Source organism: Colias philodice, chromosome 31, assembly GCF_061535455.1.
Source record: "Colias philodice isolate Cphi_HAF_F1 chromosome 31, ilColPhil1 Martin Lab GWU primary, whole genome shotgun sequence".
NCBI classification, from domain to species: Eukaryota; Metazoa; Arthropoda; class Insecta; order Lepidoptera; family Pieridae; genus Colias; species Colias philodice.
In genome coordinates, this window is record NC_143116.1 from 5,395,117 (window position 1) to 5,413,980 (window position 18,864).

The 18,864-nt window shown below is 34.0% G+C and overlaps 1 protein-coding gene across 1 annotated transcript in view; it reads left to right on the forward strand.

Moving 5' to 3' along the window:
* The window catches only part of LOC149475300 (uncharacterized), a 44,164-nt gene extending 25,636 nt beyond the window's left edge, over window positions 1-18,528 (forward strand). The window contains exons 2-9 of the mRNA XM_089713679.1: window positions 7,081-7,163; window positions 7,624-7,746; window positions 10,176-10,241; window positions 13,553-13,644; window positions 14,072-14,152; window positions 17,322-17,440; window positions 17,822-17,930; window positions 18,226-18,528. Coding sequence (XP_089569805.1) covers window positions 7,114-7,163; window positions 7,624-7,746; window positions 10,176-10,241; window positions 13,553-13,644; window positions 14,072-14,152; window positions 17,322-17,440; window positions 17,822-17,930; window positions 18,226-18,410 — 825 coding nt within the window. The 5' untranslated portion in view covers window positions 7,081-7,113 and the 3' untranslated portion in view covers window positions 18,411-18,528. The remainder of the gene's footprint in view (window positions 1-7,080; window positions 7,164-7,623; window positions 7,747-10,175; window positions 10,242-13,552; window positions 13,645-14,071; window positions 14,153-17,321; window positions 17,441-17,821; window positions 17,931-18,225) is intronic.
* The last annotated feature ends 336 nt before the right edge of the window (window positions 18,529-18,864 follow it).

An 18,864-nucleotide genomic window follows, 5' to 3' on the forward strand; every position in this document is an offset into this window, starting at 1 on the left:
CGTATTCAAAAATAATGAAGAAGATTGAATAAGTATTTTATTTATATTTGATTGAATATTTATTAAGTTAACATGACCAAAGATGTAAGTATTGTATTTTATAATTTTTTCAATAAATTTTTCTGAATCCAATCGGAGAAAAATCGTAAAAATAATTAAAATCGGTTTAGCTCAACTTGCGTAGTAATATAAGGAAGTAACCACAGGAAGTAACCTTAGGAGTAACTAACAGGACTTAAAGTAAAAAAGAACACAGATAAATAATAATCTGATGTTTTTTTTGTTTTGATGTTTTGATTGTTTAGATGTTTATTAATAAATAATTTGAAAATTTGAAATTTTGAAATTTGAATTATCACAGAATCTAATTTTTAACCACATAAAATAAAAGCAAAGCCGCAAGATCAAGTAGGTACAAAATAATTACCAAAAACACAAGTCTTTGAACTTTCTCCATAAAGATAAGTAATCTATCAAATTGACAAAATCACATCACTTTGTGATAATCAGCTTGTAATGACGCTGTCAGTCAGTATCCCGCTGTGAAAGGAATTGGCTTCCGTTTTTAGTACTGATATTATGTATCTTAGTTATTTTTAGGGTTCCGTAGAGAAATCCGTTTTTATGTTTATTTACTCATTTAAATAAGGGCCGATTTTTCAATGCTTGGATAAAACTTATTCGTCGAATAATGTATAAAACATGTATAAAACTACCATTTTAGAAACGTATTCTAATTGCCCGTATTTGACAGTTTACGTGACATTTTAATATTATCGTGTAATACTTTATTGGACGGATAAGTTTTATCCAAGCATTGAAAAATCGGCCCTAAGTAATTTAAAATATAGATTAGGAAATATAGATTATATATAACTGAAAGAATATAAAAATTCCTAAAAGTTATACTTAAATATCCAACAAAAAAAAATCTCAGCCAATTATTCGACAAATTATTTTTAACAAAAGAAAAAACTGAACATACATAACAAACTGATCAAGAAATATCAAAACAATATTCCCTATCAAAAATTTGTCTGTTTGTACACCAAAACGCCTGCACACGACCGGAAGTCATAACATTAACCCTTGACGTCATAACCCTCAGCATGCCCGCCATTTTAAGTCCATATTGTTTATTTTAATATTTAATTAAATGAGGGAGCTCTATAATCCATTAGCATCAATATTTAGCTAGTATCGTTTATTTTAAACTAGCCGTTTAACCCGGGTTAATCTGATAAATCTTATTAATATTATAGACTAGAAATGCCGCGTGGTTTCACTCGCGGACAAAGACACGGGTTAAAACAAATACATATATATATATATATATATATATATATATATATATATATATATATATATACCCCATCACCGTATCTCTACCCCATCACCGTATCTCTACGTTGACGGCGTGGTGGGGCTTGTGTGTTTCGATGACTCTTGGGGCTAAGCCGGTAGAGCTTCTCATGCCGGAAAGGTCCAAGACGAGATACCAGACAAAATGAGATACAACCCAATCCAAGGTGGAACAGCAAATGCCGAGGGATGCATGGCTAAGGGGAGCTTAGTCACAAATTTGCGAACTCCGGAAACCAGGGAAAATCCGGTTTCAATTACCCTTACCATGGTGAATGCGGGGCTCTGCCATGGTGGACCGATTGTCCCTAGCTACTCGTGGGAATCAAATGAAGCGTAACAATGGGAAACATAGTAGTTATATGGCAGGGGGGGATAGCCAGGATGCGACAGCATCACCTGTAAGACGTAGTACTAGGTTAAGAATAAATAGAGTAGGGAGTATAGAAATTAGAAGTAGGTCTTCAAGTGTATCAACAGATGAATTGACAGATGATACTTTGCAGAGTAGGGATCTTTCTCCCACAAGCTCAGCCGGTACATCGGAGTCGACCACAGATACATTAAACGAGAATTCGAAACAAAAGTGGTCACGTACTGAAATTCACGAATTACTATACAGTAAAAGTTCCTTATTCGCGCTTCCTTCATTCGCGGTTTCACTATTCGCGGATGGAAAAAATGCGACCTAAATCCTGTATTCGCGGCCTAAAATTCTTAATTCGCGGATCGAATCGGTACATCGGTACATACATATATGTATTTACCTAAATAAAAACCATTCGTTATCTTTAGTAATCGCTTGAACTACAACTACGAATTTATAATGTCGACTAAAAAAAATGAAAAAGTGACAAGCCATTGCCTAAACCTGAAGATAATACCTAATTAAATGGTAATTAATAAATATGTTTTTGGTCGAAAACTTAAATTAAACTGGCTTCTTTATGTATTTCCTTTTTTATTTCGTCACCTAAGAACGTATTCCCTATAACCCCATACAAATTACCATTCCTTATTCACGGTTTCTCTATTCGCGGCACATTTACGGAACCTATTACCCGCGAATAAGGAACTTTTACTGTACTGTTATTACATAGCTAAAAGGGGAGGCCCAGGTTATATTAAAAGATTGGAGAAAATATTTAAGGATAGAAATGCGGACAATCCTAAAAGTCGAAGATTCACTGGATACACGCTTTCAAATCAAATACGAAGTATACTAGCCCGGCGGAAAATTTCATTAGAAATTCTTCAAGAAATTCAACATAGAGCAGAACATACACATTTAACAAATGACACTCACATGCACTGTACACTACAAATGACACACAATACACCAAATACACAAAATAATGAAGGTACAGACAATAGAGAAGAACCATTTCAAGTAAGTAATACACAACAACAACAAGTCGATGATACTTTGCGGAATAGAGACGTAATACTCACGAATTCCGCCGGTACATTGAACATCACCACTGAATTATTAAATAAAGATGCAAGAATTAAGTGGACTGTGCAAGTGCAAGTGCAAGTGCAAGAATTAAGTGATCACCACTGAATTATTAAATAAAGATGCAAGAATTAAGTGGACTCATACTGAACTACAAGAACTTATGTTTTGCTACTACAAAGCTAAAACCGAAGGACCTGGTTACATAAAAAGACTCGAAAAACTCTTTAAAGATAGAAACTTGGATACTAAATTTCAAAAATTTACCGGTTATACACTGTCAAATCAAGTCCGTACCATATTAAAACGACAAAGTATCTCAACCGAACTACTGAACGAAATTAAGAGTAGGGCGGAACAAACCACCGAGTCATCATTTTTTAATATCCATACAACAACACTTAACGAACAAAATAATATACAAGTTGATGGAACTTATACAACTGAAAATAGTTCACAAATTACTCATCTAGTAGAAAACGAAAACACATACACACAAGAAGCAAACATTACAATAAACCAAGAAGCACAAACACCCGACATAATAGTAAGCGAAGATTTGGACCCTTTAATTCTTGAATTTTTGCAAACATTATCTGAAACCAAAGAAATCTCAATAGAAAGCAGGGCATTACTACCTAAACCTAAATTTAATAAAACATTCATAAATAACCTAAATAAAATAAATAAATACCTCCCGTGTATCCTTGAAACAAATCAATCATTGCGCGAAATAAATAATATAATATATGCGGCAGCTAAAACTTTAATACATATAAATCAACAAAAAGCATATGTTCCTCCGGATGTATCTAGACCAAAAATAGACCCACCGTGGAAAAGACGAATAAAACGTAGGATAGATGACATAAGAAAAGAATTAGGATGGTTCGTAGAAATAAAATCAGGTGTAAGCAGTAGAAAAATGATAAAAATCAAAAGAAGACTTTTTGAAAAATACAGGATAATTAATGAAGGAGATTTGGATTATAATGTAGAGATATTAAAACAAAAATTGAAAGCTCAATCCGGTAGGCTATTAAGATATGATACTATAAATCAAAAGAAAATTCAAAATTCTCAATTTACTGAAAACCAACATAAATTTTTTAGATCACTCAATAATAAAAAAAACGTACCTGATAAAATTCCATCAAAAGAAGATATAGAGAATTTCTGGACATCGATACTTTCAAATCCTATAACATATAATAAAGAAGCACCGTGGATCGTCGACATACACAATTCGGCAGACGATTATGAACAACACTCATTTGAAGAAATATGCGAAGAAAAAGTGAAAGACGCAATTAGAAAAACTAAGAATTGGAAGACACCAGGTTTAGACAAAATTCAAAATTATTATTTAAAGACACTAACAAACACACACAAATACATAGCCAAGTTATTTAATCAAATTTTAAAAGGTCAGGAGCCGATCGAACAATGGTTTACTACAGGTCAAGTAATTTTAATATCAAAAAATGATAATACACAGGATCCGAAAAATTGGCGCCCAATAGCGTGCTTGCCAACTATGTACAAAGTTTTTACCTCCATAATAGCTAACGAACTGTATACTCATTGTGATATAAACAAATTAATAGCACCGGAACAAAGAGGATGCCGAAAACGCGCGCGTGGGTGCAAAGATCATTTAATGATTAACAAAGCCATATTGGAAGATGCACATAGAAATAAGAAAAATTTAAGCATGGCCTGGGTCGATTACCGAAAAGCCTTCGATAGTATATCACATGACTGGCTATTCAAAGTGTTGGAGTTTTATAAATGCCCAGCTGCTATCGGAGACTTTCTTAAAATAGTAATGCCTAAGTGGAATGTGGTCATGACAGCTCGTGGTTTGAATTCCTCAGTAACTACTGATCCGATTCGTATTCGCCGAGGTATATTCCAAGGGGACTCACTATCTCCCCTTCTTTTTTGTTTAGCTATCAATCCAATATCACAAATCCTCAATAGATATAATAATAAAGGTTACAAGCTAAAGGACGATACTGTAATTAATCATTTATTGTATATGGATGACTTAAAAATTTATGCTAATAACGAAATAAATCTTAGAGTTTTAATAGATAGTACTGAAATTTTTACGAGGGACATAGGAATGGAATTTGGACTCAATAAATGCAATATTCTTCATATGGTAGCTGGGAGAAAAACGGAACATTATGGAAATGGACACTTGTTATTGAGCGGAGAAGAATTTAAACATTTACAGGCAGATGAAAACTACAAATACTTAGGAATTAATGAAGCAGGAAAAATAGATCATCATACAATTAGATTACAAATACAACATGAATATTTTCGACGAGTCAAATCCCTAACGTCTTCACAATTAAATTCAAGAAACTTACTCAAAGCCATAAATATATACGCGGTACCTGTTTTACTTTACACTTTCGGAGTCATTAATTATAAAACATCGGACTTAAGAAAAATAGACGTGAAAACGAGAAAAATTCTAGCCATGAAAAAAGCACAACAACAGAAAGCTGAAGTTGAAAGACTCTATTTACCACTAGAACACGGAGGTAGAGGATTAACATGTCTAGAAACTCTGCATAAGACCCAAATAATTAAATATAAAAATTATCTTGAAAATGAAACCGATCGTATTATCAAAGCTATATTTAATCATGACAAAACCAAAGAAAAATACTCAATAGTTAAGGAAACGCATATTAACTTAACGGAAATAGGATTAAATCAGTTTGAAATTTACAGAGACAAACAATTAAAAGAAGCAATAATTAGGACCAGAATTACAAAAATAAAAGCAAAACCATTGCACGGCCAGTTTTATAGATCAGTTTTAGACAAGGAGAATATAGATAAAAATCAATCATTTAGATGGCTCAATAAACAGAAAGTATCCCCATCTTTAGAATCATCCATATTTTCTATTCAAGATCAAGCGGTGGTTACGAGACAGCATGAAAGAGATATATTAAAGAAAGCAGTAGATGGTAAATGTCGATTATGTATAGTGAAAGACGAAACAGTGCAACACATAATATCGGGATGCGAAAAATTAGCTGGAACTTATTATACAAAGAGACACAATAATTTAGTACAATATATATTTTGGGCGCTAGCAAAAAAACACAATATAGAAGTTTCTAAACAGTGGTGGCTAGAACACTTGACACTACCTCAGGTGAAAGAAAATATGACCGCGAAGATAATGTGGGAAATTCCAATACAAACAGATCAAACAATAGTACACAATAGACCGGACATTATATATATAAATAAAACAGATAATAAAACATATTTAATAGACATAACAGTACCATCAGATTATAATATAGGACCAAAAGAAATAGAGAAATTAAGCAAATACCATCCTCTTAAAAATGAAATAGCCCGGCTATGGAATACTTCTGCAGAGATTATACCAGTAGTGATAGGAGCAACTGGAATCGTTGCTAAGAGTATAAATAAGTACTTAGATAAATTAGACGCGAACATCAACATACAAATATTGCAAAAACAAGCGGCAATACATTCAGTCACTATCATAAGCAAGGTGCTAGGAAACACAGTATTTATAAATAGAGATTCCGAACCTCCTCTTCCTTGAGGGTCTCAGGGCGGGAGTTAGGAATAAAAATAATAAACCGAGCTACAGCTCGAGTAGAAAAGTTTTTTCAAAACCATAATATATATATATATATATATATATATATATATATATATATATATATATATATATAGATTATTTGGCATTCTGTTAAGTGGTACAGAAGCTACACCACTGCTAAGTATCATTTAAATCCGTTCATTGGTTTTAGCGTAAAACGGTAACACACAATATATTCTTACAAGATTTCGTGATGTTACTTGATAAAAAAGAGGAGCGACAACATTTTAACAAAGTTGTGAGCAAGATTTTCGCTCACAATCTTTGACGTACAATAAACAATGAAACTCACAATCACGCTCAAAAATTATTAGAAGCAAATAGTTTTCAATAAATCCGATTGTCTAATAAGAAATTGTAATACTGACATGATTTTAAAAGAGCAACTATTGAGTTTCTTGCCGGTTCTTCTCCATATATACTGCTTTCCGAATCGGTGGTAATTTTAAAATAAATTAAATATTATTCTGGTTGTTTATAGTACTTAGGTTAGATTGCGAGCGTAAATAGTTTCAGCTTTGTAACAAATGTTTATAATAAATATGAGGTTTGTGTTTATAACAATGCTGATAAATAAGTTTTTTGTCCACAGCTCAGCAAGCATCATGCATTGAAATGAGCCGCCATGTCGCAGCCTCCCTTCCCTCTCCCCTGGGGACTGCAATACCAGCACAGGTATCATTTTTGTTTTTTAATTATTTAAATCTAAAAAATAAGTAGAAATAAAACGTAAATTGAGAAATACAGCACAGAATGTGGAATTATAACTTTGAAAAATTTTGCAATGCTGTTTTCCAGAACGACTTGTTGTTGTTATTGTTTAAATAAAGAATTGCTCCAAAATAAACCTAAATATAAAGTGTAGTAATAACACACACGTAACACAAAACGTGACATTCGACACACGTGACACAACACGTGACATTCGACACACGTGACATTCGACACACACACGTGACACACAGCTTTTTTAAGTTTTGGCTCAGGTGGCGCAGGTGTCCGGTAGAGCTCCAGAAACATTCAGGTATTAAAAAGCACACTAGAGACCGTGAACCGAAACTTATATGCTTTAGAAAGAAGATGTTTCTTACGGCTCTGGGATCTTACTCTATTCGTTCTTATTATTAATTCCCAGAGACCCCGGAACGCCCCGGCGAGAGACAGGATACGACGCACACACGCACGCGCTGCACGTGCACGCACACACGCAGCCGCTGTACACACACAGACACACACACATCGAACCGTCACAGACGCAGTGAGTATAAACTATTTAAAAAAATTAAATTGTAACACAGGAAATTTCAAATAAATAGAATCACTGAAATAGATCGTTGATATAATTCAAAACTCGTTTGAAATTTTAAATATTTAATAGTAACGAAAATGATCAAATTAATCTAAGGTAAAAGCATCAGTAGATGACCACTTAAGGAGACAGAATATTCTTTTTAAATGTTTGACTTTAATTATCATATGTATTCAGTAAGTTTATTTTTTTGGAAACCCTGTGAAATGTGTTTTAACATATGAACAAGCATTTCACCACGTACAATGGTCGAATAAACTTAAAAAAAATTAAAAATGTTCTTATATTAGAAATTTAGTAGTTGACCATCTAAAAACTAGAAGATGACCATATTTTGCATCAGTAGATGACCACTCAGATGCTACAATTTTAATTGGGTTATTTGTTAAATAAGAAGCAATAAGATGAAAAGATAACGTTTTATTTGAAATATAATAATAATTAGGCCTTTTTAAGCCTATAATTTAAATAAAAACAAGATTCTAAAAGATCCGAAAGATGGTTATAAAACAAAAGGACACTGTCAAACACAAAGCGTAAACGTCAAACTTTTTGCCAAATTTATCATATCAAGGAATGTATCTCTGGAACATCATATACATTTCTCGTAGAACTGGTCTTCTTGGGAACCTCTATGTGAGCAACTACTGCATCCCAGGGATAGTCGAGCACATCTTTATGCCATTTTTAGGGTTCCGTACCTCAAAAGGAAAAAACGGAACCCTTATAGGATCACTTTGTTGTCCGTCTGTCCGTCCGTCCGTCCGTCCGTCCGTCCGTCTGTCAAGACCCTTTTTCTCAGGAACGCGTGGAGGTATGAAGCTGAAATTTATATCAATTACTCAGGTCTACTGTCCCTTGAAGCTGTGAAAAAATCAAACTTCTAAGCCAACGCAATCAAAAGATACAGCCGTTTATGCCGCAAATTTTCGACACTTGCAAGGGAATCAAAACCTACAGGGTGCTTCCCGTGAACTCAGAATCTTTAAATTTGGTACGAAGCAACGTCTTATAGCATAGATAAAGGAAAAATTACGAAAACCATAAATTTTTAGTTACATCACATAATATATATTTTTTTTAATAATTTTAAACTTACTACACATTTCCTCATAAACGCGTAGAGGTATTAAATTGAAATTCATACCAAATACTCAGGTCTATAATACCTTTAAGCTGTAACAAAATCAAACTTCTATGTCAACGCAATCAAAAGAAACAGCAATGTACGGAACCCTCGGTGCGCGAGTCCGACTCGCACTTGGCCGGTTTTTTTTATTTGCCATTTTTTGCACCCAGTCGCATATTTTATGCTCCTCTTCTGGTGTAAGGATGGATGTCGGACCCATTTTTCGTTCCATCGGTGACTTCCCTTTTACTTTATTTGTAAGCGGTATACTTGGTACACCGAACTTTTTTGCAGCTGTTCGTATTGGTGTTTTATGAAGACGAACATCGTTCACTGCTACAAGCATTGCAGCTTCAGTATAATTTAGGAATGCGCCCCTTTTCCCAGGCATCTACAAGATAAAAATTGGTTTCAGTAATAGATCATAGCCATAAATTCGTACCATAAACAAAACTAACTAACTAACTAAAGAAAATCAATCTATTGTTAAAGTAAATAAAATAGTTTATTTTAATTAATTATTATATGCAGTATATTTAAAAGATACAGAACATAATCAAAAGTTGACCACCATGGTCAATTACTAGAAAATCATAGTCAAACGGTAATTCGGTAATGGACCACCATGGTCAATTACTAGAAAATTGCAGTCAAACGGAATCAGTATTGGACCACCCCCACATCTCAATTTTGTCAACAAATCTTTAAATTTTAATTACCCTGTCATTTAAATAAACCATAAACGAATAAAAAACGAAAAACACTTACCGTCAACAAGGTGACAAAGTTCCTAGTATTCAGCTTCAAACTTTTTCAATCTCTACGAATATTATTACAAAAACGAATTTATTGATTTAATGGTCCGTCACTCAACAAACAACTGACCACCATTTACTATATTTGACAGATATGGATGCGCAATTTACGCGCCTATTTGACCAGATAGCAGCACTAACTACTTATTAACGAATGAGTTTTTAAAATTGCCGTGAATTCTTATTATAACGGTTTATGTGCATTAGCGGTCAACTACAGGTACATGGTCAACTACTGGTGACTTTACCCCTAAGTGATATTATTTAAATTAACTGGACTATATATTGAATATTAATCTATAAAAATGACACTGAGATGTTTTTCTCTCACCAATCCATAACATCTATTGATTTTAAATAAATTCGAACCTTATTTCATGTTCAAAAAATATTTATCAATGTTTTTCTCTTAAATAAACTAATATTTAATTCAGATGCAAAGGAGAGAGTGAAGACACGCGAGAGTATCACGACTACAGAGATCAATATCAACTGCACAGGTAATTAATTAGTACTATAAAGTTACTAGATTACCGCCCGCGGCTTCGCCCGCATTTTCAAAGGAAAACCCGCATAATTCCCGTTCCCGTGGGATTTCCGGGATAAAACCTATCCTATGTGTAAATCCAAGTTACCCTCTATGTGTGCTAAATTTCATTGTAATCCGTTCATTAGTATTTGCGTGAAAGAGTAACAAACACACACACACACACATCCTCACAAACTTTCGCATTTATACTATTAGTAGGATAAACAACTAGACTCACAATCGCGTATTAAAAAGGTTCCAAAATATCGGAACTATATGTAAAATCATTCATCGAAATAAACACCCTATTTCGTGGCAGTAATGTTCAAATTACTTTTTTAGAAAACACGCGTATGTAAAGTTTTGCTTTCGATAGTTTTTAGTGTGATTGTGAGTTTAGTTGTTTAGCCCCTTACCGCATACAAAGCCATATATGGACGACGAAGTTCATGAATTTTTTATAGGCTAACCATAAACAATATCTAAAAAAACTACCTTACATCTTAAACAGCATTTCATCGAGAATTGGAATGTAATTAATTTATACAGTGTAAATAATATCCATCAGATATATTAGAGATTTAGTCTAGCGCGTGCGACGGTTTGGGTGCGCGGAAAAAACCGTGATTTTCAAATTAAGATTTCAATATCAAAAAGGTGAGTAAAGCCATGGAAAAAAATATTGCTTCATTCTTTAGTCTTTCTAAAATAAGGTAAAACATTAGGTTTGGTTGTTTTTTTGTTTTAATCATGTTTTTCTTGAACTTTTCCAAATCTGTCATATTTGGCTTCGTATGCATTCCGTCCAAAATATATTATGTCATATGTGGCTTGGTATGCATTCAAGGATACTTTCACTGATTGTTCCAGTATCGATCCTGGACACTTTTATCTCACTGCTAAGCATGTAAATATCATATCATCATCAATAAATACAGACACATGCTATATGCCACTGTATGATTTTTAATTAGCCGTTTCAGAGCAAATGCGAAAGTCAGGGAAAGCTCTTATTATCAAAAGACGTGGTCGTCTCTCAAAAACTTAGGAACATCGGCATCTCTCGAGTCTCCTCAGCCCCCCTATGCAAGTGGCTTTCTGTTAGCGTAGCGTTAAATAGAATAGACTACGAATGTATGAGATTGACGTAAGCTGTAGATAAACGTATCTACAGCTTACGTCAATCTCATACATTCGTAGTCTATTCTATTTAACGCTACGCTAACAGAAAGCCACTTGCATAGGGGGGCAGGATTCCTGACTCGCCAATTGCCGCAAAAAAGCTACGAAAAACTCCTGCAAGACATCTAGATTTTCACTTTGATTCTGTACGATCTGATGGGATTAGTCATTACCCAATTTGGAAGAAGAACACCCGTCAGCTATGCCTATATTGTTCCAATTTCGTTCCTTCACGTTATGTGAAAAACATAACGTACCTATTTTTATGTTTTAATGACAAACGTAATTGTTTTAAGCAATTTCACGAAGTATAATTTGGCTGTGATTCTGGGTGTTATTCAGGTATCCATATAAAGTACTAACATTTCGCCCGCGGCCTCGCCCGCTCTTTCAAAGAAAACCCCGCATAGTTCCCGTTCCCGTGGGATTTCCGGGATAAAACCTATCCTATGTGTTAGTCCAAGTTACCCTCTATATTATGTGTGCTAAATTTCATTAAAGTCGGTTCAGTAGTATTTGCGTGAAAGAGTAACAAACAAACACATACACATACATCCACCCTCACAAACTTTCGCATTTATAATATTAGTAGGATAGGATTTATGTAAAATATATGTAGTATATCAGTTGACTTAGCATTCAGGATACAAGCCTAAGTTTAGTTTGGGGCTTAGCAACCATGTGTGTGAAATTAGTCCGGAATATATTTTTATTTAATTATTTAGTTACTTTTTTCTAATTGCATACGAAGCCATATATGACAGAAAAAATACAACAAACACTGCATACGAGTCCATATATGGCGCCGTCTCATATTTTCTATAATATAAGTAAATATTTTTTTTTCTCAATTTAATCTCATAATGTAAGGTCTAATAAACACTTTTTTGCAAAAAAATAATTTTTATTTCATCTCCTTAATAATTCATGCAATAAGGGGTTAGTACAAAACTATATCCATCATCATCACTACATAGTATAAAACAAAGTCGCTTTCTCTGTCCCTATGTCCCTTTGTATGCTTAAATCTTTAAAACTACTCAACGAATTTTGATGCGGTTTTTTTTAATAGATAGAGTGATTCAAGAGGAAGGTTTTAGTATATAATATACTAGCGACCCGCCCCGGCTTCGCACGGGTGCAATGCTGATACTAAATACACTACAGAAAAATTGTGAACGTTGTATAGGTATAAAAATATAGCGGCCCGCTCCGGCCTCCGGCATCGCACGGGTATAAAATACATAGCCGGGCGGCCGCAAACGCTACGTCCTGCAATTTTTAAATCTGTAATATCTTCGAAAATATTCACTTAAATCATACGGTGTAAAGGGCCATATAGATCTATATTAAATGAACAATGTATCCATGGTATTTAATTGGTTAAGGATTAATGCTGTATTGGTTAAAATCGCTTCGAAAATTAGCCATTATTTGTCGTAAAAAGTAAATGACAAAAAAAGTTATTGTGGGTTATCCATAAGAGATAGACATATACCATCGCGGACTTTTCTGTAGACCTTTTCAATGTGTATAATACTTAGTACATTATTTTGATAAAACTCGTAGGGTTCAGCCTGCGTTTGCAATGTAAGCGGAATAAATGTAATTTTTTACGACATCACATTAGAAACCTCAAAAATAACAGTACTTCTCCACTACTTAATGGATCTTATTATACATATAAACCTTCCTCTTGAATCACTCTATCTAAAAAAAAAACCGCATCAAAATCCGTTGCGTAGTTTCAAAGATTTAAGCGTACAAAGGGACATAGGGACATAGGGACAGGGAAAGCGACTTTGTTTTATACTATGTAGTGATAGTGATGATGATGATTAGGTTTTAGACATAGCGGGCGAAGCCCACATTTTTATGTTTACATGTCATTAACAAGCAAATGAATTTTAAATGACAATTTGATATTAATTTACGTTCAGAAATAAATAAGAGTCTTGCGCATTTTTCTTGAATTAAAGTGCTATTTTATATAATTTATTTTCGAAAATACAGTTATGCATGAGGACTGCCGTAGTGTTATTAACATGTAAATAAAAATTAAGGAGACTGTACATAGAATTAAAAAATAAACAATTGTAGATGCAGTTCGTACAGCAAAAACGCAGAAGAAGAGAACAAGAGTCGAGAGGAGACTGTGAGCAGTTCGGCTGACCCGTGGGGAGACCGGCTTGGTGAGACTTCATAGAAATATTTATTTTTCCACGAAAGATAAAATAAGAGAGCAATAAATTAAAAAACGCATTTTTTTACTTGCCGAAGCACTACTAAATACCTAGGTAGAAAATAACACGGTGAACAACAAGTTAGAAATTAAAGTAGAAAAACAGACATCTCATCTCATCGTATTACCGATAACAGAAATAATAACGAAGCAAGTTAACTTTTACACCCAACTCAGTGACTTTGACGAAAAACTCGAGTTCGAATCCCACCAGCTCGTAATCGACGTTTTCAATAAGTACTTTAAAAATTTCTCATTTAAAAACATTTGAATGTTATACAACATGTGTATTTAAATAAATGACTGAAAAATAAATAAAGCATTAAAACATAATATTTCTCTTCATTTTATAAATTTGATCGTCTTTCCACAACCAGTGAGCAGTTCTCTCTGCCAGGCCAGCAGTTCCCGAGCTGAAGCTTCCTCCCCACACCAACATGTTAGCACCACGCACTCTGGTATGTTCAATGAAATTAAAAGTAGGTACTTTGCTCATGGGCGTAGCTAGCCAAAGGCACAGGGTGGGGCAAAAAAAAACCGGCCAAGTGCGAGTCGGAGTCGCGCACCGAGGGCTCCGAACAAACCTACTTTTTATTATGTTGTAACTCTAAAATGAATGTTTTAGAAATTTTTCCTTTATCTGTGCTATAAGACATTGCTTTTAACCAAATTTCAAGACTCTGTGTTCACGAGAAGTACACTGTACAATGTAGGTTTTGATTCCCTTGCGAATTTCGAATTTTGCGATAATTTGCAGCATAAAATGGCTGCATCTTTTGATTGCGTTGGCTTATAAGTTTGATTTTTTCACAGCTTTAAGAGACCGCATACTTGAGTATATCGAATATAAATTTCAGCTTGATAACTCTACGCGTTCCTGAGGAAAAGTGTGTTGACAGACAAACCGACAGGCAGACTTTGTTGTGCGTCTGTCTGTCTATCTAAAAATACATTTTTTTTCAAGAACGCGTGGCGGTATCAAGCTGAAATAATAATGAATAAATCAAAACAAACAAAAGATACCTACAGTCGTTTATGTTGCAAATTTCATTCCTATATTATATAGTTTATCTGTCTAACATACAATAATATGATTCCTTTTTACCATAAAATATAGGTCTATGTAAATAGAAAAATAAACCATTTTAAATAACTCAGTAAATAAAGCAAAACCTTGCACTTCCGATTTCATGTTTGTTTTAGGTTAATGGTCACTTATTGACCATAAAAACACACAAGTCAATAACTGCGTTAAAAACAACCGACTTCAAACATGCACTTGCAACATTTACAAATACAGACAAAAATGCTCATAAAATAAAAACTACTGGGCCTATCCGAATAAAATTTTTATGGGACCAATTCGACACCATCCCGCATCGAACAAAAAAAGAATCACGTAAATCGGTTCAGAAACCACGGAGTAATCGGTGTACATACATAAAAAAAAAAAAAAAAAAAAACATACCGGCCGAATTGATAACCTCCTCCTTTTTTTTGAAGTCGGTTAAAAATGCAGACAGATCCAGGTGGAGCTTTGCTCGCCATCCTATAGTTTTTGACCGATATCTCGAAAACTATCCACTATAGGGAAAAAGTTGCTTAGACTTTTTTGTAGAGAGTAAAATTTCGCATATTTTATACCATGTAAAATTTTTGTAAAACATACTATTTACGGTTTATGGCCTATTTGATGAACCGGTTGATCGTTAAAATATTGGATTAATGAATAAAATGCATGTATGTAGGTACTTAGTTTTTAGGTCTCTTTATTCTCTACAAGTTTCGTTTGAAATTTTTATTCTAGTGCCCATATTTTTTGAGTTGTTCCACGTATAATGTAGAAATGCCGCCGCTCGGCGGGTGACGTGCCAGACCAAAAGTTTTTTTACGGATGTAATAAAAACGAAGAAGAAATTTCTAATGCAAGTGGATTTTCACCGTTTCCGAAACGGCAAAATTTATGATTTTTTTTTTTACTTGTAGAAAATTTTTAATACCTTTTTTAAATTATTTTCCTTAATTTTATTCTTGCATCCGAATATAAAATAACTACTCAATATTATTTTAGTTGTACGAAATATATACGAAACATACATTGAAATGAAATTTACTTTTTATCGCCAAACGTTAAATAACTCAAAAAGCATTAGAAAAAAAAAAGTTTCAAATAAAGTTATCTTAATAAATGGATAAAGCGCGTCACACACGGTGAAGATACTATAATATTTTATCTTAAGATACTGTTATATTTAATATTACAGTATCTTAACGCATCCGGTATCACGCGAAATTTTGTGGGTCATTTGTAACAGGATGGCGGTTCTACAGGAGTCTTAGTACGCAATGACAAATAGAAAAATGATGGTCCGAACGCTGATACCGGATGCGTTAAGATACTGTAATATTAAATATAACAGTATCTTAAGATAAAATATTATAGTATCTTCACCGTGTGTGACGCGCTTAATGCATATGTAGGTATAATATATTAATGCCTATGCATTTCATTGATTAATCCAATATTTAAAGAGTTGCTTGCCAAAGATGATTAACCGGCTCATTAAATAGGCCATAAATCGTAAACGGAAAGTTTTACAAAAAGTTTACAAGGTATAAAAGATGTAAAATTTTACTACCTACAAAAAATTCCCAATATTTTTTGCCTTAAAATGGATAGTTTCCGAGATATCGACCAAAAACTTTTATGTAAGATTGCGAGCATAGCTCCACCTGGATCTGTCAGCATTTTGTGCATTTATGGTCAGTAACTTATCCTAAAACAAAAGTGAAATTGGATGGGAAATTTAGTGCGAATTTGGCTAAATAAAAACAGCTTTGAATGGGGTAACAGTACTACTTTTTCTGGCACCAAAAGTGGTTTAAATCATGTAACATAGAAGCGCAAGCTTTTTGTTTAGATCGCATTTTTTTTGTGTCGCCTGACAACTTTCGAGTGAGAATTTTTTAACGGATATTTAGTTTTGTAGTCAGTACCTAGATAATTACGTTTTTAAGATTTGGTTAGGTACCTTCCAGGTCAGAGCCAGGGTGGGGCAAGTGCCCCACCCTGCCCCACCGTGGCTACGCCCATGACTTTGCTCATTATATTTATAAATGACTTTATATTTATAGTTAACCACAACTCATCACACAATTCAAAGGTAAGGAACTCGAGTATTTAGTTTTAAACAACTTTAGATAAATAATTGTTATTTGAAAATCAGTTTTTACAGTTACTTAATTGGAGTTTGAGCAGCCTAATGTTGGGGTGTATATTAAAAAATGCGAATGTTTGATCTGTACTTAAAAAAACACAGTTTGAAGAAAGGAATTATTCATCTGTTTAATTCTGTAAAAAAGACACAGTTATTAACTTCACAAATACAGATTGTTTTAAAGAATCACAGTAACAAATAAATGATTGGAATTTGACCATATCACGTTTACACATTCTTGCGAATAACGTGGCAAATGGTTAGACGAATAACCAACATGATTGTGAAAATGTGTTAAATCTACTTGTTCTATATACTTACTTGTTACATATACTTGTTATATTCAATGCATATTTAATGTTTAAATACTTATATTAAGCTTTAAGTTAAAATTAAACGTATCCGCCAGGCGGCAGACGCGGAGCCCTACAGCTCTGGCAGTTCCTAGTGTCCCTGCTGGCGGAGGGCGCGCGCTGCGTGGCGTGGACCGGCCGCGGGCTGGAGTTCAAACTGCACGAGCCTGAGGAGGTATGGATAAGGGGAATCAATATGACTTCAAGACGTAAATATTCTGTTTGATAATGAGTTTTATATTAGTCGAGTGTATGAGAAAGTTTTAAAGAATAGAAAATCGATCGCGAGACGGGATTATGAAAAATCGCCCCTAAGATGTCGCCCCTGTAAGGCGGAAGACGCGGGTTCGAATCCCGTCTCGTGATCGATAAATGTTGATACATAAGTAGATTGATATTTTTGGCAAAAAGGGTTTGAGTAGTTTCCTACCTAGGTATTTCAAAAGTTTTTATTTTTATTTCATTTCATTTTGGGTTGTTAAACCATATTTACTGGTATCAATTATTATTTATCTAATAAGTAGGTATACATATTAAAAATAACATTCACGGGCAGGTAGCACGTCGTTGGGGAGCTCAGAAGAACCGACCAGCGATGAACTACGACAAACTATCGCGATCGCTTCGCTACTACTATGAGAAGGGCATTATGCAGAAGGTTGCAGGTTTGTATTGTCTTATTTAGTAGGTATGCTTATCCGACTAAATATTATAAATGTGCAAGTTTGTACGTTTGCTTGTTTGTTAATTGTTACTCCTTAACGCAAAAACTGCTGTTCATGAACCGATGTTCATGAAATTTGGCACACACATAGATAGTAATTTGGATTAACGATAGTTATCTATTATCCATAAAATCCCACGGGAACGAGAACTGCGGGCTAAATGCTAATTGCTAGTATATTTATAAAACTTATTAAAATATCTTTATATGAATAAATAAAACATTTTAATTTCCAGGTGAACGCTACGTTTACAAATTCGTCTGCGATCCGGAAGCCCTGTTCAACATGGCGCGCACCCCCCCTCCCTCCTATGACGTCATCTCCCAACTCTACTACCCCCCCTACATCCCCACTACTAGTAGTAATGACTATCCTACTACTACTAGTAGGAGATATTATGATTCTCAGTTTGATACGTAAAAAAGTGGTTTTGAAGCCAAAATGATTAGGAGTCGTTTTTTGTTAATTGTGAAATAACTTTTATATTATTACCGTGTTATAATAATAATTGTGATTTTTAAGTACGTATCAAAACTAAGTAATACCATAGACTAATACACTCATATTAGTCCATGGTAATACAGTAATACAATAGTAAAGTTATATACATAAAAATTTCTAGTGTTTCATTTTACGCGAGTATTATGTACATTTAGAAATTAATGATTTTAACGGATTTTAAACGCCATTTATTTATTACTAGCAATACCCTGCGGTTTCACCCGCATAGATAGCGATATCGTTACAGTGAAAAGTCTACTATAGGTCGGACTATAGGTTTAATTTTTAATCACATGAAAATCACCTTTACCCCGTCCCGCACTAAGGCCTTTTTTTTTGTTTTAGTGGGGAAATCTTTCATAGTTACCCACGG